General features: G+C 38.8%; 1 protein-coding gene across 3 annotated transcripts; it reads left to right on the top strand.

The window, feature by feature from the left end:
• The first annotated feature begins 948 nt into the window (after positions 1-948).
• LOC131689057 (E3 ubiquitin-protein ligase ariadne-1) lies at positions 949-24,401 on the top strand. 3 transcript variants are annotated; one of them, XR_009305339.1, is made up of 10 exons: positions 949-1,741; positions 10,392-10,547; positions 10,694-10,750; positions 19,666-19,881; positions 19,949-20,224; positions 20,283-20,440; positions 20,497-20,620; positions 20,689-20,915; positions 22,646-22,985; positions 24,014-24,401. XR_009305339.1 is itself a non-coding variant. In XM_058973823.1 (10 exons), the coding sequence occupies exons 2-10, from the start codon at positions 1,538-1,540 to the stop codon at positions 22,725-22,727; spliced, it is 1,500 nt and encodes a 499-aa protein (XP_058829806.1). In that variant the 5' UTR covers positions 949-1,288; positions 1,463-1,537; the 3' UTR covers positions 22,728-24,401. The 3 variants fall into 3 exon arrangements, 2 of the variants coding, with proteins under 2 accessions (XP_058829806.1, XP_058829805.1); XM_058973823.1 differs by having other exon boundaries at positions 949-1,288; positions 1,463-1,741; positions 22,646-24,401; XM_058973822.1 differs by having other exon boundaries at positions 949-1,288; positions 1,381-1,741; positions 22,646-24,401.
• The last annotated feature ends 1,475 nt before the right edge of the window (positions 24,402-25,876 follow it).

Genomic DNA, 25,876 nt, shown 5'->3' with positions numbered 1-25,876 from the left:
TTTTACATTGGAATTTACTGTAGAAAAGTCAAAAATTGTTTTTGTATTGTAGCATAACACTAGAATTCACTGTAAATTATTGTAAAATTACTTAGTTTTGTTACTGTACATTTCTATTCGGGATGTTCCTGGAGTCAAATTTATTTTCCCCCAATCTATCGGGTCAAAGTGTCTGTGCTGAATACTCGCTATGTATTAAAAACACAGTTGTTTTAAATGTGTTTTAAAATCAACAACAATTAGAACGGGGTCGTATAACAGTTTTAAATTTTAAAACAAAACTGTTCGAAATTATAAAACAATACGCTCTGCCTAAGAGAAGAGAAGACAATCGCGTAGCTAATTTGATCCAGTCCTAACCTCAATATTGAACCAGCTTCTGATTGGTCATTTTGCCAGTCATGAGCGTTCATTATATTTACAATCGGGATGGAAAACAGTGCTGCTGAATCTATTCTGGTTATTTTTCATACACATCAACATTTCGTGCAAATTGAATAAAAGACCTGAATGACGATAGAGTTACGTGTATTGTTAAGAGAGACATGAATAAATATTTAATTTAATTTTTAAATGCAGCTAGCATTGTAAATTCTTGGTAGAGGTGGGATCTTTTAGGTATAATTACTTCCGGCAATTGTAAAAAGCATTCAAAGGGAATCTGATCTGGCAACGATGAACGCTTGTTGTCTTCAGATTTACGGCAGGGCCAAGTCGAGAAAATTAAGAAGAGCAAGAAGCCTGTTGTCGTCTCTTCTCTTAGCGCTCTGCTGGAGATTTTATTTCACGTCCGAATTCTATCTTTTTATTTCTTTTGATAAGGATCACAGCCCCTCGATCGCTGTGACGCAAATACATCGCAGGCTGCATTTACGCCTGTCAAATTAACTGTCATTCTAAAATCACGGCTGCCTTTTCGCGCTGTCAAAATAAAAACAGCAGTGTTCGTGTTTACAGGGGAGCCTTGGGTGGTGGAGCATTGCAATATATTTTCTGCGTTGTAGATTGATTAAACACTACAACTACACAGTACTAACACACGTACGCGATCACACGTCTGGTAACAAAATTTGGTGCTGAACGAGAGGAAGAGAAAAAAAGAAAGAAGGCTGCGAAAAGTTTTTTACCCTTTGAACGTTCGTTTTGAACAAGTTTTCTCGTTAATTACAATTAGTTTTGGCACGTGAAAAACCGTGACACCGTTCCGAAATGTCATGTTAGATATAAATTTCCTGTAGAGAAGATTGCTGGACCAAGTGCTGCTGATGTGGGTGCGAAAAAATATCAAGTGAGCTTAGTGAGGAAAAAAGGCCAAATTTTTCCTGCTACCACAAAGTGAAGTCTTCATTCGACTTTTTTTTCTATCAATCTGGTGCTTAGTGACGAAACCAAGTAAGCTGTATTGAATTGGATCAAAAGTGTGTGGATATTTGCTTTATTCGATTGGTCGAATCACAATTAGCAGGAAATTCGAAAGAGGTAATCCGAGCAAAACAAGCCAGAGTAGAAGGTTGGCAGGAGCAAGAAAAAAATAAAGATGGATTCCGACGATGAGAGTTTCGATGGGCACGACTCCGGAAATGTTTCTAGCGGGGACGATGACTTCGCGATGGATGTGGATATCAACAACCCTCGCGACCGTGGACAACAGGAAGAGGATTACCCGTACGAAGTGTTAACCACGGAGGAGATCGTCCAGCATATGGTGGACTGCATTAAGGATGTTAACACTGTAGTGGAGGTGAGTCATTTAATTTACCGTGCAATTTTGTGGATTTTACTGGGTCAGGCTCTTTGTCAATGTTGAGTAATTAAAATTTTCATTCGTATCTCTCTTGTTTACGTCGCCTTGTGTACTGCTGTTGGTTATTTTTTATATAAGAGCCCCGTTTGATGAAAACAGACAACCTTCACAAATGATGCAGACAAAGATGAAATACAAATACGATCTTGCACTAAAGTAATTGCAATGATGAATATCAGTATGGTACAGTTTCTCGAAATAAGTAACAAAGGATCATTTCATTGTGCTGCATACTGTTACAGAAATGATATCTCATTGTAGTTTAGCATAATTGACCTTATTTCAACAAGTTGAGCAATAATAACTTTGATTCTTTTTTGTTTGACCCATGTACGATAGCGATATCTTAGAATAGGAAGGAAAAAACAATCCCGATTAAAATTGTTTTATGACGTTACTGATTGATTATTCGAACGATATACTGATATACTGCCGTTCTACGCATAATATTGTCCCATGTATATAGAGAATCCCATAGAATATGGGACAAATATGCTTATAGTGGCAGTATACTAGAAGTGACAATTGGGTGAACCGTGTTTCATGCATCTACGAATCTGTTTTTAATCAATTTTATGTCGAAAGTGTTGGTTAGCTATTAATTCCCAAATAAACAAACATTAAACTGCAACGTGTAAATACAGGACAGTATGTCTTTGTCAAGGTTAATATTTGAAATTCCTGAAAAAGTAAACCGGAATAAAGGCATGCTTTTTAGAATTTTGATTAGGAAAGTAAATGTACTTTACTCTATTTCAACGCCAAACCACGCTGTTTATATAAAAATTTTAAATTCATATCATGAATCATCACTGATGCCTATCCATCCATCCAATCCAATATAACACTTCCGAGAAGGCTACCACTTATAATTAGAATGCTATGTGGTTGAATACATTAACATACAAACGCTAGAATCATTCGTGATAATACAAACACGGTTACAAATCCGATAATATGCAGCGGTCCATACGTCATTAGAGAAACACACTCGCCCAAAAAATAGAAGTCTATTCGTATGCAACCACATACGTCCACGCAACATTCAAGCCTAACAAGCCATCGCACCAAATTGCACAAACAAACTAACACTTATACAAAGATGCGGACACGCACAAACAGTAAAAATACTACCCGGATAGAATTTTACAATAGCATTTACCCTACAAACAATCATAAAACAATAAATATTATAGTTATTACTGTTTCAACATTGTTCGATGCCAAGTTCTCACAGTAGATTTGCAATAAAATTTCATGTAACAATAAATTTCACTGTTCAGCAAAAAACTGATACAGTGCATTCACATTAAATTTTATTGTTTCCGAGAAAAAAATGTATGGAGAAAAATTGATTTTTTTAATGTTAAGATACATAACCACCCCCCTTTTTCACTGTAAAAGTCTATTTTACATTGAAATTTACTGTAAAAACGTTAAAGTTTAATGTTTTTGTATTGTAGCATAACACTAAAACTTACTGTAAATTATTGTAAAATTACTGTACTGTCACAGTGCAAATCATGGTTTTGTTACTGTACATTTCTATTCGGGTAGCCTGGAGACCGGGCGCAGTGCATTTCAGATGTCATTTCGATGACCGCTTACATTAGACACCATACCCTAGTCCTTCAGGTTCAGAATGTATGAAGTCCGGAAGCTCCCATCCTCAACCTCAAAAATTACGAGATGTTTTGGAGGAATGCTGTTTTGTAAATTTTCCCGTAATTATGTCTTTAGTGACTTATATCATATTTTTAGTGTATATTTCCTGACAAATAAGTATTTCTAAGTGAATTCCGAAATTTTCTATTTTTAAATTTCCACCATTTCGAACGTATAATTTCCAGTGTACATCAGCTTTTTAACGTATTTTTCGTCATGCCGCAACATCTCCGAGTAGGGTATGCTAGCGCGGGTCTTGACAACAGTTTACTGACGTTCATTGCAGGTTGAGATGTTTAGAAACTAATATGTATTTTTGCGCTTGTGTTGACATTCTGGACGCAACTTGACTGTACACCAACCTCTTTAGCAATACAGTGGTGACCCGATTTTATCAGCCCTATGGTGTATTTAGCTGACAAAATAGGGACACTGACAAACTAGGTAGAAGGAGGGGGGGGGGGGTTCTTCTCTAATCTTCCGGCCATCACATCGTATGATTTGGTATTCTTAGTATGTATAACAAACATAACGATGTGACACAAGGTGCTAAAAGCGCGAATATTAACAGTTAGGGTGGAGCGTAATGCAACATTATCGAAATAAAAACTAAAAATGAGTTTGAGACGTACTAGTTCAGCGGGAGTAACGAAACTGACAAGTTGCAATGTGCTTGAACTTGAAAGGTATTTTAGATTATTTACTTTTTTCTGCGATACATTGTTTATGAATGATCCCCAAACAACCAATATTCCATAACTAATATCACGTAACATCATTGTCAGAGCAGTGAGATTAAGGCCAAGGTCCCTCCGGTTCGTGCTAAGCTGAAAAGCAACATCGTCCAGCGTAAACATGAAAGTGGAGAAAAAATTTACGGTGCATCCAAAGAAAATTTTGATGGTTCTAGCGTTGTTTCGTTTAGTGCGTCAATTTTACTGAATTGACAGTGGACAACACAATTGATGCCCAAGTGACTATCACAACCATATTGGTCTAGCGGAGATTAGTTCAAATAGCAAAACAAGTATTTTAAACTCTTTTGTTCGACACCTGGGTGTCTGTTCTCAGTGATTTAGCTGTAACATATTAATCTTCCTAATTGAATCAAGTAAGCAGATAGTATAGCCGACTGGAGAGGCATTTAACAAGGCTAGGAAAACTAGTAGTGAGGACGAGAGGACGTCTGATGAGGAGGATCACACCTAACAATACTCACTATATTAAACAAGCATACAACAACAATAATTAAATATAATGCAACAATCATTTAAGCAATCATTAATACACACTAGAACAGAAAGAATAGCTGGAGGGAATTTAGTATTCGTGGGCATTACGGTTGACGGCGCTCTCTGATTTACCAATAGTCGGTTGATCCGCTTCAGACCTAGGGGACATAAGAGGAGATCAGGAAGAAGACAGAAGCGAAATCACTGCGAAGTTTTAATTGCATCACTGACGACTTAGCATACATATGGATAACAAACAAAACTCTTAATTTCAGGAACTGTACGGGATGGCGCTGGGCCTGTGGCCTTCGACTGGCATGGGTCGTTCTCATATTTGTTCGAATGTCTTCTTGGCTGGTTTTGGTAAATGTGTGCTTAAGTTGATCAATTCTTTTGGGTGGAGGATCCTACTAGTCGTTGACTGTTTTGACCGTGGGTATGAGGCTAGTTCAGGAAAGGAGTGCAGAAATGGCACCTAAGTGATAGTTAATTATTCAGGACTTGTTTTTACGATTGTTTAACTCGACCAAGCACACCGGCTCTCAGAAATGATGAGCAGCCATTTCGGATCGGAGTGGTCTGTTCGAGTCGAACCAGGCGGACAATCGGTTCGAGCAAACTTTGTGGGGAATAGTGGATAAATAATTCTTATGTCCGTTATGGGCAGAGATTCTTTTCGTGAAACCCCAAAAATGCCTTCACTCGTCTAGCTACTCAGCATAATAATAATAGAAAAAATTGAGGGATTGCCTGGTCCATAATGTAATGAATACGTATATTGACTAGAACAAGAATAATCGAATTCTGTTATAAGATAGAGATGAAATAGCACAGTTGTAGGAAAAAGTATTCGGTAGTAAGGACTAATACTGCTAGTAAGTTTGCCATATCAATTAATAGTCGATTGATCCGCTTCGGAAGCCGGATGGGCGGTCATAGGTGTGACCATAAAGCACTGCACACACTATCAAAGAGAGTGTAGGTGTACAGTTAATGCACATAGGTTGCAGAAATAGGTTGTTGAGACAGCCCGATTGCACACTAATAAATAACAATAACAACAAAATGGGGACACTGACAAAATAGGTACATATGTCCTTTTTTTAGAAAAATATGTTCAAATATTTTTCTTTACGTCCTAGTCATAATTTGATAAACATTCCTTATCATTTAGTACAAATTTCCCTTAAGGAGGCTTCCAGTACAAAAAATAAAAAACTTTTGTTTTTGAATATTTTGTATCTGAAACATGAAGATTTTTCTTCGAATTTGTCATCAACTAGAAACCCTCTTTGGTTGATGAGTGTGACGGTATTGCAAACATCATTAAGCGTATTTCATGCATCAATGCTATAAGAACCTCTGACAAACAATTGTTTTAACCCTTTGCGACGCAGTGGGCCGTATACGTCCCACCCACTTCTCCTTAGTTTTTATTGCATTTCTAGTTATCGTTGACATATAAATACGAATTCTTTCTTTTAATCAACTATTAGGGATGTAAGGAATACAACTAGCACGGAAAAATATGTGAAATTGTTAATTACTTATTAGTTACAAACAATTAAAACTCGATAATCGCGTTTTTTACAATAGATTCGGCTGTGTCTGAACTAAAAGTCCCAGAGATCCAAATGTTTTTTGCATGTATCTCAAACATTGAACTAAATATAAATAATAGATTTTTTGTAGAATTTTCGTGGGTATCATCATCATTATTATCAAAATTTGCAAAAATGGAGATTACTATTATGTTGGTCTGTAAAAGATTCTGAGAGACAGGGATAACATCTCAAGTAGCATAAAAAAAGATTATGTGGTTTTTAAGGTCGCTGATAACAATTCTGATAACAGAATTTGAAAATTCAAAATGACGGCTACACAATGGCAGCCATTTTTACTAAATTTGCGAATTTTGTTACAATGAGCATAAAACTCGATTTTCAAGAGTTTTGAGGGTTTCTAACTACCTAGACTCATGCCTTCAGTTGAACCAATAAAAGAATAAAAATTTATATTCATAAATGACGCTCATATCCACTAGACAACACATGGTGACATGACAAGGAACTCTAGTGATATCGAGGGAATGTCTTCTAGCATCTGAACCGCAAACCGAAAATTGAATATAATCACGGGCCGCAGGATCATTCAAGAACACACGCAAATATGCAAATGACCTCATGATTACAAAATGGAATTTACACACGCGAAGTCGCACTCACGCCGCGAGCACCCATGACAAACCGGTACCATATGGATGATTCACAGATTGATGTACTAGATGACATAAAATTACGATCGAAAAACCTTTCAAACCGTCCCCAATCATCTCCGTTTCCTATGGAGTGCATGTCTTCCGCATGGACCAGCTCAGTTATTACTCAAACTATTCACCTGACCATACCAGGACTGACTTAACTGCAACTGTTGCACGTCGTTTCGAAGAAAAAAGAACGAAGCAATATCTTAATATCAGTGTACGTGGTTTGTCAACTTTTGATGTTACACCAGATCTCCTTATTACAATTATTAGCTGAGAAATTAAATTTGGTTATTACAAACTCTGCCGCTCTACGTATAGTTGTCCCAGGTTTATAGGGTATCCCATAGCACATGGGACATTTATGCGTATAGCGACAGTACTCGCCTTTACCATTTGAACAATACTATCTAAACCTACGCACAGTAGACTCACAAATCAAAGTTATATACTATATATCTCTTTAGTGGAGAAATAGAGCATAGTTAAATTGCGAAGCCTAATCAAATTTCAGTTTCATTAATTCTCATCGGCCTTATCAGACCTCCTTTTCTTTCGGACATCACGCAGGACGAGAGGATTGCTCAGAAACACAAATACAGTCAACTTTCCCTATCTCGATGTTCTCTACCTGGGGACGGCGTAGATGATAAATCGATGAATGACCCCAAGGCTTCTATAATAAATATAATAAAAAAAATATTCCTCTCTGTCTTGATTATTTCGTAAGTCCCTTCAGACTGGCCGTAAAAAATCCTGTGCATCTCGATATTTTCTTTCTCGATATCTCCCTATCTCGATGTACCTAGCTTAAAGTTTGCCTGCGATTTTCTCTCTATGTCGATGTGACCTTTTTTGGCGATCGGGACATCAGAAAGTAGCTACACAGCGAAATGAAGGTTGGCGTCTGTGTGGTTGTTTTGTATTGGTATGTGCTTAGCGGAGTAGACTTCACAAATTGGATAAAATCAAAAATATATATTTTTTAAAAGGGATACAAACTTTGTTAAAAAGCTCGTGTTTGGCTGATGGCATAGCACGGCATAAAGAATCCCGTAACTAACATTTCGGTCATGCGCGTAAAATGCAATTATACAAATATACTTTTTTAAACATTTCTGGGAAAAACGCAATATTCAAATCATTAAAGTTCTACAGCAAAGAATTTTCTTATCAGTTTAACCACTATAGTATTTTTGAAAAGCAGCATTTTATTGGCTTGAAATGTGCTTTAGTCTTAAAAATGATATGTCAAAGCATGGAAGACGACAATAATATATAGACGTCCAAATTTTTGATTGTACAGCAATGTCTCGCAACCACTTTGTATGCGTTGGCCGGAATTGTAACTCGAACAAACAGTTTTTAATCGTTCTGAAACTTTCACAGTATATTTAAAATTCCTTTTTCCAACAACGGCCACATCACTTTTTTTGTTGGATAATTTGTTTAAGAAGCGATTTTGTGTCGCTTTTCATGTTATTTTCAGCGTTTTTTGACTAAAAAGTGTGCCATTCCGCGGAAAATAAAAATATTGAGAGAAAAAAGTCATACCTCGCTTGCTATCATACTAAGGAATTGAAAACAAATTGTTTTAATATCTACGTTAAAAATCAGGAGAGATAGGACTCTTTTCGAAAACACGCATCTGCGGGAAAATGTTACAGAGCCGCCATCTTGTGATAAAATCTCTTGAAAAAATATTGTTTGTGCGTCACAACTACTATTATAAATGTCATTTTACAAGATCTCGATTCACCTCTTTAATACGTCAAGAAAAACTCCCGAAATATCTATTTTTCGTTTTCTACGGTGGTGTAACCCCTTAAATTATACAACTGTGTCGACAAAATGTGCATGGATATGCAAAGCTGAACAAACAAAAGATTACTTTTCACATAGAAGGTAGTATATTACCAAACTAATAACTCTATAATGTATGATAGATAATATTGATCTAATTAACCATTTTCGATTTCGATTTTGCACATTCATAAACCATACATCGTATGAATAAAAGTGTATGGGGTTTTCGTATTTTCTTCGTTTTCTTCCAGAAAATTTAGCTCCAAAAGCGTATTTTACAACGCCTACTCCTATTACCACCTGAGACGAGCACATATCTTCGTTTCTTGGCATGTGTTATGATTTCCTGAAAGAAGCCGTCACGAAAAAAAACCAATAAGTTCTATATCTCAATCTCTCCCTATCTTGATGGTCCCTTCAATATCGAGATAGAGAGAGAGTCAACGGTAGCGTTTTAGCTTTTTATAGCTAGTGTCAATCCAAAGCTAGCTTATTCCTATCATTAAGTTAATATTGGATTCTGATGAGACGAAACCTAATAGCAATTTCCATAACTAATTTATAATCGAACACATACCGAGCAGCATTGAATCCCTCGGCATGATACTATACAACTATAGAGCAACTCTCAAAAAAACATCCACACACTCTTACGCAATTAGTGAGCATCCACGCCAACTCAGAGAAGTATGCACCCCTGGACTCGAACGCTAAAACTTACACATTCCATGCACAAACCACCACAGTAGGACTCACAATTAGACATATACATACAAAATCACACGTAATTACAGGTATTCGTCTGGCAACCGGGTGAAGTACATCTCAAAGCAGAACTTATCATTTCAATGATGGCCTTGGATCTGCGTTGCCTGTGTTCAAGGCACCATAGCTTCGTCCGTCAGGTCAAAGATGTATGAAACCCGCTAGCCACCACATTCGGCCCTAGCTGCACCTAAAGGGATTAAAAAAACATACCGAGCAGCATTGAATCAGAATGAGAAGTCAGAAAGTCAGTAAGGATACATCCCAAAAGAGTGCCCAGGATATCACCATAATTCAAGGTGTACACAAAACTATTAAAAAGTCACGAACTAAAACTTACGCTGATCCTGTCTATTGTTGCACTCCAGTTGCTCATCACCTTCATCAAGTTCCTTCAAAGGAAATGGGAAAACAGGCAATCAAAATCGCCAAGTCTAAAATCATCCTCGACGTCTAATGAAGTAGAGACTAACCTGCGCTGCGCCAGTGGTTGAGCAGTAAGCGTGAACGCTTCTCACCGCAGTGTGTCTTGGTTCAATCCCAGCCGAGGTCGTTAAAATTTTCTGAGCTGAAGAATCTGAATTTCGGAAGGGAAGGTTCAGATGGTGGTGTAACCTCTTTGGCGTCAGTTATATAGTCACTGCAGACAGAGGCCGACGGAAAATAAAAAAAAACATGAATAGAAAAGAGACCAGCCTTGTAAGATGTACATATAGAATATGTGAATATGTTTAATAGCTTTTAGCTTGTAATGTATTTATTATCTTAACGACCACAACGATTAAAGGGCTGTAAATAAAAATCAATCAATACACTTTCAAATATTAAATCACGAAACTCTGCATCTTTCTTTCAGATACCCGCGACGACGACCCGGATACTGCTAAATCACTTCAAGTGGGACAAAGAAAAACTAATGGAACGATTCTACGATGGCGACCAGGAAAAGCTGTTCAAGGATGCGCACGTAATCAACCCATTTCGAAAACCGAGCACAGTCAGTAAGCCAAAGGTAATTAACAGCTGTTTGAAAGCTGCATGGGTTTCGTTTTACGAATCCATGCTTTGTTGTATGTTTGTGACTGAAACTTGAATCTTCCGCGACAAAAAAAAAACAGTTGACCTATTTTTTTCTTTTTTTTGTTTCCTTCTTTATAGATCAAAAAGTCTGGAACGGAGGATTGTGAGATTTGTTATTCGTCATTTCCCCCCAGTGTGAGTATAGCGAAAGTTTCTTTTGACTTCTGTTCTATCATCCCTATCTGTTCCACCGTTGAAGTTTATTTTTAGCGCCTTCTAAAGTTTTCTATTTGAACGAAGTGTTTTATTGTTGGTCGGTGAAAGAACAGCGAAGAACGTGCACGATCGAGGCTAACTTGTTCACGTCCATTTGACATTCAAAAGAAAACAGTAATAATAATATTCGGACAGGAACTTTGTTTTGTACAGAGTCGATGTTCAAAACATGGAACTGAAAATTATTCCGGTATTTTATTTCATTGTTCGTTTTGCTTCACTTGCTTTCACAAACTTTGGATAGATGCCTTGATGGTGTGTTGGCAAGTTGTTGATTGAGCTGTTATACCAAAAATTGCAACTCACCTGGGATCAACTCCCAAGCTTACACATAGGGTTTTGTTTTTGGAATTCCAATTCATTTTTTGGAGAAAACGAAAGATAGTTTCAACTACATATCGTACCTATTCTGCTATCTTATAACAAGCACATTACGAGAAAAACTATTTTTAAAGTTTGAGATTAAATATCTTGAAACCTGAAGGGCTTAGTGTAAGAACGACCCATGTCAAAAAATATCAAATGAGAATTAATCAAAAATGATTGCATGTTATTGAGTTTTCGAAGGTTTTTTTCGAATGCTAACCCTTAAATGCATGAAACTCATTTTTCTTTGGTACTAATTTTTCGGTATGGATACAATATTTACCTCTTGTTGAGGCTTTATATCATAGAATTCGGTATGTTGCCAAATGACAACAGTATGCATTTAAGGGCTAAGCAATATTCTTATTCAAATAAATACCTTCAAATTAACTTATTTGGTCAGAAGTCAGCGTCGTTGCAATCATTGCAATTTGTGGGTAACCCACTTTTGTGCTTTCCTCGCACCTCCTTCTTTTGCTCACGAGTTTTCCGCAGTTATCTCGGAGCCTCACTTGTTCCATGAAATGGCTCGATCTTGAAGCATTTAACTCTCGTCTTTTCTCTTGATTTTCATCTCCTCCTATTACGTCGCCATTTAGCTCTCGTCTCAGTGAGTCGTTTAGTTGCTGGTTCCATGAGCCATTAGCTCTCGTTTTTTGGCACGAAGTCTCCGTGGGTAAATTTCTCCCAATACCGACGTTCGTTTCCGTGAGCCATTTGGCGCCCCGCTTCGTTCTGATCTGCTCGATCTAGTCCCCGGAGGTAGATGCTGAGGTCTGTCCAACCATTTCGGGTGTAGCGTAGCTTCCAGTTCACTGGTGCCTCAACGATCCACTGCTAGCTGTTCGACGCGATCTATTCGCTCTAATCCCCGGCAGTGGATCTAGCCTACTCAAGAACAACCCGGAAGGGTGTCCAGGTCAGTTTGGCGGTTTCGATGGAGCCTGACATCCGAGTCACTAGCACCCCGTCGACCCGAACCCTGTGCTACGTCGCATACTACTCAGCTGATCTACATAAACAGAGTTCCCCGGCGGCGGAATTTCTCCCGAAACCCGATTCGTCTTCACGGCGGCTCTACTTTGTTGGTCCCTTCGCCACTTTCTCTGCAGCTCGGAGAGTATACTCGTAACTACAGAATCCCAGATAAGTTCATCGTGGTACATTTTTTCGATGATATTGGCGATTGTCACCCCAGACACCCTTCGAACTTCTCAGAATCTAGGGCATTCGAAGACCACGTGACCCGGCGTCTTTTGCATGTTCACATACTCCGGGCAAAGGTGTGACGCAGCTTGTCCAAACCGATGCAGGTACTTCCGGAAACATCCATGCCCGAACAAAAACTCCGTCCAGTGGAAGTTCACCTCTCCATGTTGCATCCAAGCCGACACATTTGGTATGAGTCGGTGGGTCCACCTTCCACCTTTCGTGCATTCCTCCGCTGGTAGCATTCCGATTCCGCTTTGAGCTCAGCGCAGCAGCCCAGACCAGTACGCCATACCTATTTAATGGAAGAGACCTGTCAGGAGACGTCTCGTACTGCATCTTGCTCCTCTGATGCTCGGCATGACCCTTTTCAATGCGTTAGATGTCCTCGCCACCTTTTCGCACACATAGTCGACATGGCTGTTGAAATTTAGTCGATCGTCTGCCCTCACACTCAGGTGCTTGATCGTACGCATCGATGGAATAGAGCGTCTGATTTTTTCCGGTTGTTGTCCAGTACTTCTTACGTCTTGTGGTGAGCCAGCTGCAATTTGGCATCAACTATCCAGGTTTCCTCGATGCCTGTTTTCTCTGCTGTCAATATCTCCACTTCTATGGTCTCGCCGGTTATCGTCAGGAAAACGTCATTTGCAAAGCCGATGATCTCGACTCTGCGCAGTTCCAGTCTTAACACTCCGTTGTATTTTATATTCCAGAGCGTTGGGCCGAGTGGACCTCTGCCCCATGTTCATTTCGTTGACCTGCACTCGGTTTTGAAAGTTATTCACGTCGTTCGTTACCACAGCGCAGTAGCGATTACCCTTTCTTTTTTATTTCGATGCTTTCCACGCGCTCGCGACTGTGCAGATGGCGTCCGCCGTCGAGATCCCTTTCCGGGATCCGAACTTCCCCTGCGATAGTCCGTTCTCACTTTCAGCATAGTTCGTCAGCCTGTTGAGGATGACCCTTTTCAGATGTTTACCAAGAGTACCAAGCAGGCATATAGTACAATACGACTCTGGATCTCTTGGTGGCTTCCCTGGTTTTGGTAGCAATACCAGCTTCTGGATTATTCATCTATCGGGGAATTAGTCTACGTCCAGGCTGAACATGTCTGGAAACACCAGTATCGCGACCTTCAGTGTTTGTCCTTTTGACACTATAAGGAGCTCGTTGCTGGAGACTCAATTGTCACCCGCATTTCCACCGTCAACGTACGTTGTAGGCGGCCATGCGTTTGGGTTGTGCTGCGGGAAAAGACCCTTCACGTTAATCTTCAATATGTTGGGGAACATTTCAGCTGGTGTCTGGACCCTCGATCATGACACGGTAAGCGTTGGCCCAGGGGTTAGCGTCTACTACTCTGCACAGCCCGTTGTAGCAGGTGGACTTACTAAGGACTATCATGGATTTACAAGCTACCCGAGCAACCGCGATTTTGCTCTCTGCGTGTGTCTTCTAGAGGCATCACGCGAGATGCTGAGCGTTTTGTTCCACAAATACACCGGACGCCGGCAGTTCCACGGCTCCACAGTCCTCGACATTGTTACGTCACACACTCTCGTTTCCGACAGCTCATCTCTCACTCTCCTCGCTAAAGTGCAATTCCACCGATCGCCTAATGGTCGCTATGTGTGCACTGCTCACAAACTTGTCAATTCATGTTATCCATCAGCGACGGACTGCAGAATTTTACGTCGATGATGGATTCCAGACCGTCTTTACGGAATGTGTTAGCGGACCCTTCGTTGCACAGACTTATATCCAGCTTCGTTAGGGCTTCTAACAAGCTGTAACCTCTTGCATTTGTCAGCCTGTTACCCCACTGCAAGGCTCAAGCGTTAATGTCTTCTCCTATAACAACCGCAGTTCCTTCAGCTTGGGATCCTTTCTCACCCTTTTGAGAAGCGCAGCGTACGTCACGTCGTCGTTTGCTTTGACGATTCCTTTATACCTCTCCTGGCGCACTCACAGGTCTTTTTTCGTCTTTTCACCCTTTTCTTTCTGTGTTTCTTTTTCTCTTCTATGGTTTAAACGGTTCGCGATCCATTTTTCAGATGCCGGCTTAACCGATTTTCGTAAAAAATTATACGCAGCAGGCATTTGTTATGGAGCGTGTTTGTGTGCTATTAGTTGGGGATTATCTGCCCGCTAGATGGCGCTTCGGAACAAATTGTGTTTCCCTTCTATTTCGTTGGAAGTCGCAGCAACGCGCGATGGGTATTGGCTAGTAATATATAGAAATACTTTCACGACACTAACCGTCATTTACCATTCTTCACACGTCTCTCTCTTTCTCTCTATCCCTCTCTCTTTATCTCTCTATCCCTCTCTCTTTATCTCTCTCAATCTCTTTCTCTTTTCGTGTTCGTAGAAACTCACGACTCACATCTTTCTAGCTATTTTTCTATCCATTTGATATGCGCAGCGTAATTTCAATTTGATATGCGCAGCGTAATTGTGTAAAAGGACTAATTTTTGCCTGCTGTTTCGCTATAAATAGTTTTTACATTTTAGTGTAGAGCAGAGCCACTCGCGAAAATTTAATATTAAATCCTGCTTGGTAAAGAAAATTGGTCGAGAGAAAAATTTCAAAATGTTTGTATTATGATAAAACTAATTTATGTTCAAACCATGCTTTCTCCTGAAGGGGAAGGCATACCCCTTCGAAACGTTGCACTATGGGAAGGCATGTGATCTAAATTACATCATCGAAGATCACATTAACTCGATTTTAATTCAGTTATACACTGAGCATCTATATATACTATAATAAACGAAATTGAGATCCAGTTTACTAATAACTAACTAACCCTTAAATGCGCAATATTGTTTTCAAACAACTTTTTTCCTTTTTTATTTCGACTATGTTAGTCACATTTTTCTTTTTTTACATTTTAACGACATTCAATTAGCTAGAGATTACTGGGTAGGGAAAGTTATGAAACTTAGAGCCATAGTACTCAAGTGAGAGCAAGGATGTGAAGTAAACAGATCGGAAAGCTAGAAGTGGCAGGGTCATTAGAACAGGCTTAATATCATGCGGGCTTAATTTTTGCCTTCTGATAATGAGGGTCGAGCTTAGGCAGAATAACTACGAATCACCCGAGTTCACTATCATGTGTTCTGATAAAGGTAGACGTATCTATCTTTACCGTGACAACCGGCAAAAATTAAGCCACGCAAGATCACCACTGAAAACCTGTCGACGATTAGCATCAATCTTAATGATGATTGCTGCTGTTCATCTCTGTGTGCCTTTTGAATGCCGGGATAGATTTTTATTAGACCATTGTCACTATTCTTACAGTCGTGGCGGGTTTGCTACTGTGTGTAAAGTAATGGCTGTGTCTACAGCGGCTACCCACCGCTGCCGATGGATTCCCATCAGTTTCCTTTTCTTTTTTCCTTTTTTATTTCGACTATGTTAGTCACATTTTTCTTTTTTTTACATTTTAACGTCATTCAATTAGCTAGAGATTACTGGGTAGGGAAAGTTATGAAACTTAGAGCCATAGTACTCAAGTGAGAGCAAGGATGTGAAGTAAACAGATCGGAAAGCTAGAAGTGGCAGGATCATTAGAACAGGCTTAATATCTAATGCTAATAATGATGCTAATCGTCAACAGGTTTTCAGTGGTGATCTTGCGTGGCTTAATTTTTGCCGGTTGTCACGGTAAAGATAGATACGTCTACCTTTATCAGGACACATGATAGTGAACTCTGGTGATTCGTAGTTATTCTGCCTAAGCTCGACCCTCATTATCAGAAGGCAAAAATTAAGCCTGTTCTAATGACCCTGCCACTTCTAGCTTTCCGATCTGTTTACTTCACATCCTTGCTCTCACTTGAGTACTATGGCTCTAAGTTTCATAACTTTCCCTACCCAGTAATCTCTAGCTAATTGAATGTCGTTAAAATGTAAAAAAAAAATTTCAAGCAACGTTGCAAAAAGCATCTCAAGATTATCATAGTAACGTGTTAAAGCTGTGAGACAATTTTCAGAAAATTTGAAAAAAATTGGTTTGTGCCTTTAAGGGTTAAGGTTCATTAATAAAGTAGAAATAGAAGAATTGAAAAACTAGAAAGTGCATTGTATCCTTATTACCCATTTTTCAGAGGATTTTCCGGACCTTCTTAAACAATGGTTCTCGAATTGGTACGATTCGTTTTATTCATTTACTGCATTCAAATCATTTTTCTTTGGATTCTATATACTCATTTTTTCAGTTGATTCATTTCATGACTTTTATTCATTTTATGTATTTTTTTACATTTTAATATGTTTATTTAGGCCCAAATGCGGGCGAATATTTATTTTTTCATTGAAGTACATTGTACGTGTTAGTGGAGGAAGGAATGTTATGTTAGTAAAGGAATATGTATGAAGTGGGTACATATAGTATAATTGATATTGTCGTTGCCTTGTTGATCATTGTGTTACACTTGGTTGTATTGGCTTACAGCATGTGATCGCAGAGGTGATGGGGGGTCAACATTGCGGATAATTATTGGCACTCTAATCCTGTTATGATGTTCTCTATATTATCTGCTTCGCGGGTATGTCATGATGTTTTCTATCTCATCTGGTTGGGCGGTTATCAAAAAAGGGTATGCATCGTAAACTCGTGAAGCGATGCCATATTATAGCTACAGGGAAAGGTTGAGAGGGTTCTACTATGCATGAGAGAAGGGATAATATACTAAACTTGGACATTTACAATTTATAAAAAGATTAGATGTGCAAGATGTAGACGTGGACGCGGCTTACCAGGGCATCCCGGACTAGCATAAAGGGTAATCTACTTCGGGCCCGAAGGGAACCCATTAGTTGGGAGCTGGCAGCACGGTACTCCACACACAGCCAAACAACATGCTCGATGTCGTGATAACCATTCTCACAACCGCAATGATTACTCTCAGAAAGCCCTATATGAAGGAGATGAGCATCAAACGTGTAATGGTTGTATTTGAGACTTGACATTTTATGAACAAAATCATGTATCGCATCCAAGCCCTTAAAGCAAGCATTCATCGTTACCTTCGGGGTAATGCAATGTGCAGGGATTCTACTACGCAGTGTAGCAGTCGATACTCAACCGCAGTATTAAGAGGAATTTAATATATAGAAGCTATGCAATGCTTTGTTTTTTACTTGACAAACGACAACTGCAATGCCTGCTATCGAGAGAATGTTAATTCTGTAGAAAGAATTTCACTTTTTGATACCCAAAAGCACTCCTGTATCGCGATCCAGGCGAATAATATTAAAATCGTGGAGGTGGATGCTCAACCCTCCGGAAGTCGCGCAATTGGCCCACTGAACGAACAGCCGCTGGTGCGCTAAGACGATTTCGCTAGATTTTCAAAGCAGCGTGCGCTCCGTGCACTAGAGCGACTTCCGGAAAGTTAACCAAGTTTCATATAATGCAAATTCATCGCACCTCAAGCTATTTATAAAGTATTTGAAGGAATCGATGATTCTTCTGCAACTCCACTGTAGAACAGTGATCGAATCCGTGACCTCGTTCGATGAGTTACCCATCGAAGGGTACAATCGCTGAAAGGAGGGGCCACTTAGCAGTCAATTGTTTCAAAATGTTCTTGCTATAGACAGACAAGCTAATAAGAGATATTCGATAGGATCGGTAATATTGAAAGTTTTTATTATCCAGTCCAAAACATCAGTGAGTTTGATCATTCCAATGCGGCGATCATTATTGAACCGATACAAAGAAACACTTGGATTTTTTTTTGTTTCGCGAAATGCTGGGAACTTCTTCTCTGAGCTTAACCCTCCGAAACTAGGAGCTACTTCCTTCGATTTTGTTACAGCCCCAAGAAATGCCACTTTTGGAGGCCCGTCAAGGGACCCCAGTAGATGTTCCATCAGTCATCAGCCTCGCCCTCGTTGGGAAGCAATACAACGTAGAGGTTCGTTGAGAGTGATGGCCTAACTTTCATTAACATTTCTGTTCTAAAAAACCTCTTGAAACGTCTTGCATAGAAACCCTTATCGTTGACGACGCCTTCAATTTCTACCCTTACAGCTGGAATATATAAATTATAGTCCTGCGTGAAATGCTCGCAGCAAGAAATATCGTTTGGCTGCTTTGAGTTGGCTAACAAGACCCTTACCTTGTCCGGGCAGACCTTTGATATTTCAGTCACAGCCGAGAACCGCTCTGCCATGTCTATGGAAATCTGCAGATGACTCAACGATTTAATCTAGGCCGAAAGAAGACCACAAATGAAGCAGTTGAGAGTTCTGGGTACCGATTCAACCTCCGTTTGAACATCCGGGGGGACCAATCGAAACCGCCAACACACCGGATCAGCACCTGCCCAGACGGTTATAAATGTGTTAAGAAAGATAAAAACTACTTATCTTTAAACTTGTTTACAACTACGTACCGATCAAGCTTATATAGCTGGCTATTGTTTAACCCTCACTGCGCGAACTGAGTAAAATTGCGTCGAGGAAAAGGCACAAAGCAAACCGAAACAAAGCATATGATCGTCTTATCGAAACCGCATAGCGATTAAAACACACCCGAACAGTCTAAGCGGTATGGTACGAATGCCGCTTAACTTATGATAGTTCGTCGGCGGTATTTTTTCATATCAACTGCTCTTCTTTTATTTGTATCACATATACATGGTACATAGTGCTTTTATTGTATCCTTCTACCAAATAACTTTGAACACTTCTGATTTGAGATGCTGTTCAACCATATCGAACACGCGTTTTCCGAGTCAGCATTGTTCATTTCCTCTCATCTTGAATAACTAATCACATCACAAATGGCCGATTTTGAGAGCTGGCAGATGGGAAAAATATGCACAACTGGCTGTCACTTTCTCACTTGCATATAACTAAAAGTAATCTTAATTTATTCCAGCTACTCTTGACTCATCAGTTAGTTTAACTAATCCCAGGAAACATTCTTCTGACAGCGTGGTCATCGTTATTTGAAAAACGATGACTCTGCTGGCAAGATTTGTTCTTGCGGGGCGTAATGCGATCCAATTAGCAATGTGGTTGCCATACGCATATGGTGTGATGTTGGTCCATGGAAATGTTATGAGTTAATTGTTTGATCAGAATATGTTATGAACTAACAAAGGTTTCACCACTCAATCTCATATCACTCATACCAAGAAAATTGTGGAAAATGAAATTAATTTTTTTAGTATCTGTGCAATAAAAGAATAAAGATTTCTACTAAATGCGTATCTCACTTTTTCATGCTTCACAGATGATGACTGGGTTGGAATGCGGTCACCGTTTCTGTACGCAATGCTGGCAAGAGTACCTGACTACCAAGATCGTCGAAGAGGGACTGGGCCAGTCAATTGCATGTGCGGCTCATGGGTGCGATATCCTTGTGGACGACGTGACCGTAATGCGGTTAGTGCAGGACCCGCGTGTCAAGCTCAAATATCAGCATCTGATCACGAATAGCTTTGTTGAAGTGAGTGTTCTAAGTGATTCACTTTTTTGTTTCCTACAATTCAATTTCCTACTTTATCTCTCTTCAGTGTAATCGTCTCCTGCGCTGGTGTCCCTCGGTGGATTGCAACTATGCGCTCAAAGTGCAGTATGTCGATCCCCGTCCGGTCGTGTGCAAGTGTAATCACGTGTTTTGCTTCGAGTGCGGCGAGAATTGGCACGACCCAGTTCAGTGCCGTCTACTGAAAAAATGGATTAAAAAGTGCGATGACGATTCGGAGACGTCCAACTGGATAGCCGCCAACACCAAGGAGTGTCCGAAATGCAATGTCACGATCGAAAAGGATGGTGGCTGCAATCACATGGTAGGTTAATTTCAGTACTATCGGTATTTTGACCAGTGACATAATTTTTTGTATGTAGGTATGTAAAAATCAAAACTGCAAGTACGATTTCTGCTGGGTTTGCTTAGGATCTTGGGAACCTCACGGTTCATCTTGGTATAACTGCAATCGTTACGATGAGGACGAGGCACGCGCAGCACGTGATGCTCAAGAAAAGTTTAGATCGTCTTTGGCAAGGTAAATATTGGTTGATAGTTGTCGGTAACTTATGACATTAATTGTTTTTTTTACAGATACCTGCATTACTACAACCGTTACATGAACCACATGCAATCGCTGAAGTTCGAACACAAACTGTACGCTTCGGTTAAAGCCAAAATGGAAGAAATGCAGCAGCATAATATGTCATGGATTGAGGTAATTCGGTTGTATAGTAGTACACAGTTATAGGTAACTTTTGGCTGTTGTGTTTCTTTTTTCTGTAGGTTCAATTCCTGAAGAAAGCTGTGGACATTCTCTGCCAGTGCCGCCAAACGCTCATGTGCACCTATGTGTTTGCTTACTACCTGCGAAAAAATAATCAATCGCTTATCTTCGAGGATAATCAGAAGGATCTAGAAACGGCCACGGAGAAGCTTTCCGAGTTCTTGGAACGTGATATTACGTCGGAAAATCTAGCCGACATCAAACAGAAAGTACAAGACAAATATCGGTGAGTATGTATGTGGGTATCAGCCTGGAGAGAGTCGGTTTTACGGAAGCGAATTTTTCTTATTTAGGAAAAAAAACTCTGTTGGGCGAATAATATTTTCTCGGAAATCTCAATCTGGTAGTTGCAAAGGTAGAAACGAAACCTCACGAAGACTTATTATAACAGTGGTTTTCAAACTTTTTTGTTCAATGTACCCCTTTCCTAATATTGATCCTTATGATGTACCCCTATATCATCGAGCAATCAGTAAATGCAGAAGTAATGGTAGAATAACCAGCCTTCTATGTGTTAACCCTTTGCGACGTCATTTTTTGGTCATACTAATTAAACTTTATATAGGCTTTCGGGTTCATTGATTCTGATTCTGACGTCGAAAATGTAAAATTCAAGATGGCGGATCCAATATGGCGATTGTGTTTGGCTAAATTTATTTTTTTATGTTGGCCTAAAACGAATTTTAAAGGGACCAATTTTGTAAAAAATGGTTGCCATTTTGTAGGCGCCATTTGAAATTTTCGTATTCTGACATCAGAATCGTAATGAGCGAGCACAAAAACCCGTAAATCGAATTTTATGCTCATTGTAACAAAATTTGCGAATTTCGTATATCAGAATTATCAGAATCGTAATCAGCGACCTCAAAAACCACATAATCAATTTTTATGCTAGTTGAGAAGTTATCACTGTCTCTCAGAATCTTTTATAGACCAACGTAATAGTAATCTCCATTTTTTGCATATTTTGACAATTTTTTTTTTCTAAAAAACTGACCTACGAAGAATTCTGCAAAAAAATCAATTATTTAGTTCAATGTTTGAGATACTTGCAAAAAGTATTTTAGATATCTAGGACTTTTAGTTCAGACACAGCTGCATTTATTGTAAAAAACGAGGTTTTCGAGTTTTAATTGTTTATAACTAATAAGTAATTGACAAATTCACATAATTTTGTGTGCTAGTTGTACTCCTTACATGCCTAAGAGTTGATTAAAAGAAAGAATTCGTATTTGTATGCCAACACTAACTATAAATCCAATAAAACTTAGGAAAAGTAGGTGGGACGTATACGTTCCACTGCGCGCAAAGGGTTAAATTGTTAAAAAAATATAAGTTACATCGACATTTTTACATGCGAATTTCGCCATTTGATGTTTGTGGTAGATATGATGTATTGAAAAATTATTGGATTTTTTGGCTACGTTAGTGGAAATTTTCCATTTGTTCAGGTAATCATTGAAAATACTCAACCTTCGTTGCAGTCGACTGAAAATGACTAAAACTCTTACCTGTAGCCGACTAGTATCATCACAGAAAAGTTACTTTTTACAGCCTTTGGGTAAATTTTGCACATCAGACTTTAAAATATCATATAGGATTGGGTCGATGCTTGACCCTCGTGGGACAACGCCTGCTTTTACAGGTAGCATAACAGATTTACAGATTTAGACAATTTTGAAATTGCTACCAACTTCTTGGGCTAACTCTTTACGACACCCAAAATGGAAATCGACGGGTTCTCAAAACTGAGTCTACGGGTTTCTAAAACTTATAGACGAATAAATGTATTCAGACGTCACTTAATACACTTCTCATTCTTGAGAGTAATAAAATAAATGCAATTCTGGATTCTTTTACTGGCTGATTGTGAAAACAATTACTTGCGCCCAACTTTCATATTTAATATTTATTTTATTATTTATTTGAACATCCAATATTGTTGTTATTTTCCAGGTACTGCGAAAAGCGTCGGAAGGTGTTGTTAGATCACGTGCACGAAGGCTATGAAAAAGATTGGTGGGATTACACCGATTGATAAAATATTTTCATCGACGACGACGGGGGTTTCCCTCCCGGGATTCTCCAAACAAGTAGAATCCATATTGGCACACACTCAAAATCGAATGAGTGATGGTGAGTCAGGAAAAAAAAACGCAAAAAAATGTAATAGAAAAATCAAATATTGGCGACCCAAACATTACAGCTACAGCACAGCTTATCGACAGAAATAGCAAAACATGAAAAAAAATCTTGAAAGTATTGACCACAAACAAGGCGTGCTTTCATTTTCGCTGTAAGCATCAGATTATCAGATTGTTTAGGAGAAAACACGGAAGTCGAAATATGTGTAATGCTAATGATTAAGAAGTTCTGTTGTTATTTATCTGTTCTTTCTCGTTCATTTTCGCGTATTCGATTTGCTCACTTAGAGGTATATCGGATCAAAAGTTTGAGAGGAAATAGCAAAGTAAAAATTGATTTGAAAGTGTACATACATTAGCGATATTCATCATTTCGATGAACACACTGCAAACGTTCTTTGTATAAAGTGTTTACAAGTTTGGTTTAGAGCGAGAGATGGAAAAAATGTTTGAAATAATCGAAGACTACTGGGTCATAAGCAAAGAACTAGGTCCGCAAATTTACGATCAATCTCAAGCCTACAAACTTTGACAATTGTGCAAATCACAGTATGTATTCAGATTAGGAAACTCTAAAAAACATGGAGCTAGTTTTTGCATAAACCGAGATTTATACACATTCAAGTTCTTTGCATGCGGGGAATACGTGCCGCGTTAAAAGCCTGTTGAAATTCTTTTGCGCTCAAGTGTCTGCTGTTAAAAAACATCCGCGTAAAATAGACTTACACTTTTTTGCGAGAATAGATTCTTTCTTAAACCAGTACTCTTTGCAAAGTCTAAATTGTGAGCAGCATGAACATAAATTGAGTAGTGCTATGTAAAATCGTAAACACATGATCTTTATTTTCTCTTTTCCCCATTTCCTATCAGTTCAAAATATTGCCCAGCTACATAACCTTATCTATATTTAGTATAGCCTTTCAATTAGGTTATCTCAGGTTTAAACCTTTGCCTATGATTAATCTTGTTTCAATCTAACGTATAGTGAAAATTATTGCGCTACGATTAGTGAACAAACTTCTATTCATAGTTTATGGTTTCATTACAATCAGAAAATTCAATATTCGTTAAGACTGTATTTCTGTTTTAGTATTCTAAATTAGCATTCTATTTTGCAAACTGCGATTTCTCTCTCTACAAACGATTTTAACATTGTGTTCTTATTTATTTGCCTATACAGTACGAACAACATCAGTGTACACGGTAAAAGATTCCCCCCGTCCTTGTTCCCCTCGCAAGCTTTTTTTAGGACGCTTAGAACGGATTTAAACAGAAAATAAAATTCATTGAAATAAAGTTTTTGAAAAAGTGATATAAAATTTTAACGAAAAGGAAACTAAAAAAAAGATTATATATATAAAGAAAGTGATGTGAAAGAGAGATATATAATAAAACTGAACATAATTGAGAAAGTAACCAATTATATACGGATGATGAAGTGGATATGTTAGCCCTTGTCATTTTCTCATTTGTTGATTACAGAGATAAATGAATTACTACAAACATGATAAATGCAGTGTAAACCCGATCGGATCAAAGAGCAGAATAAATAAGAGCTAAAATTGAAACAGTTTTATAGTTGGTAAATATTTCTAATGGTATTCCGAAAATGTCCGTGGTGGGCCAGACGAGGTTCGTCTTGATCTCAGCTGTGATGCTTTATACACGATGCGTCTCTGTTATCTATGTTAGAACCACAGATACACAGACGTAACACGCTTGAAGAAAATTCGAAAAAATCATCGCTTTCGGTATATTAGCGACATCTGTTGAACACATTGCACAAAAAGGGGTTCTGGCAACCATAGCAAATACATCTTTTTCAACCGAAGTTCTGGCAACAATGCCCATACCGCTTGTCAAATGCAAGATAATAAATTAAAGATGGGAGTATTTTTGCGGTTGTCAAATTTGAAAAGCGAAATAGAAAAATCGCCTATTGTTTTACTTTAATTTTCCATGGGATGGTTGCCATTGGCAAATTTTGAAAACGCAGGGAAACGACTGCATTTTTACAACACGTCGAAACCATTTATATTTACGGGAAATTAAGCAACGCCAATTTTTTTTACATTTTAACGACCTTCAATAGGCTAGAGAGTACTGGGTAGGGAAAGCTATGAAAATTAGAGTCATAGTACTCAAGTGAGGGCATGGATTTGAAGTAAACAGATCGGAAAACTAGAAGTGGCAGGGTCATTAGAACAGGCTTAATATCGTACGGGCTTAATCTTTGTCTTCTGCTAATGAGGGTCGAGCTTAGGCAGCATAACTACGAATCACCCGAGTTCATTAGCATGTGTCCTGGTATAGATAGACGTGTCCATCTTTACGGTGACAACCGTCTCGGTAAAGATGCACACAGTGGGTTGTCACGGTAAAGATGGACACGTCTATCGATATCAGGACACATGCTAGTGAATTCGGGTGATTCGTAGTTATGCTGCCTAAGCTCGACCATCATTAGCAGAAGACAAAGATTAAGCCCGCACGATATTAAGCCTGTTCTAATTTTTTTTCTGCCGAAGCTCAGTTTTTTCGCATCTTTTACCGAAATCTCAACAGCTAAGATCTCAGTAAACCATTTTTGGCTGAGATCTCAGTAAAAGTGACGTTTCATAGCTGATACTCGGAAAATATTTCACCGAAAATCAGCTAACAAATCTCACTTTACTGAGATATCAGTTTTTAATTTTGCTGATAACACAGCTGTTGGGAAATTACCGAGCCGAATTGAGTGTGCAGTCTAGAAATCTTTATGCTTAGAGATTTGTATAGCGATCTCCATGATTCTGGCAGTCCCTAGAATCTAGTAGCCCAACGGCGCGTGCTTCAGGTAGCCGATAGAAGCTAAGAGATACCCTGACGTCTGGCAGATTGAATTATTTTGTTTTCGATATTCAACTAGACCCAGACCGATGCAGTATCCTATGGATATTAAAGTGGGACATGGTTATATGAAAAAATAAAATTTGGCTCCGAGTAACTTTTTGGGTCCCATTTAGCTCCCAGAACATCTCTGCAAATTTTTAGCTTGATCGGT

This window comes from Topomyia yanbarensis, chromosome 3 (assembly GCF_030247195.1).
Source record: "Topomyia yanbarensis strain Yona2022 chromosome 3, ASM3024719v1, whole genome shotgun sequence".
NCBI lineage: Eukaryota > Metazoa > Arthropoda > Insecta > Diptera > Culicidae > Topomyia > Topomyia yanbarensis.
Note: the sequence above shows the minus strand (reverse complement) of the source record. Positions and strands in the feature narration are given on the sequence as shown.

What these genes read in the sequence shown, in the direction of transcription:
- LOC131689057 (XM_058973823.1), top strand. Translation starts at nt 1,538, where the DNA reads ATGGATTCCGACGATGAGAGTTTCGATGGGCACGACTCCGGAAATGTT. An exon ending in ATTCGTCATTTCCCCCCAGT is followed by an intron (nt 10,751 to 19,665) that starts GTGAGTATAGCG and finishes CATGCTTCACAG; the next exon opens with ATGATGACTGGGTTGGAATG. An exon ending in ATGGTGGCTGCAATCACATG is followed by an intron (nt 20,225 to 20,282) that starts GTAGGTTAATTT and finishes TTTTGTATGTAG; the next exon opens with GTATGTAAAAATCAAAACTG.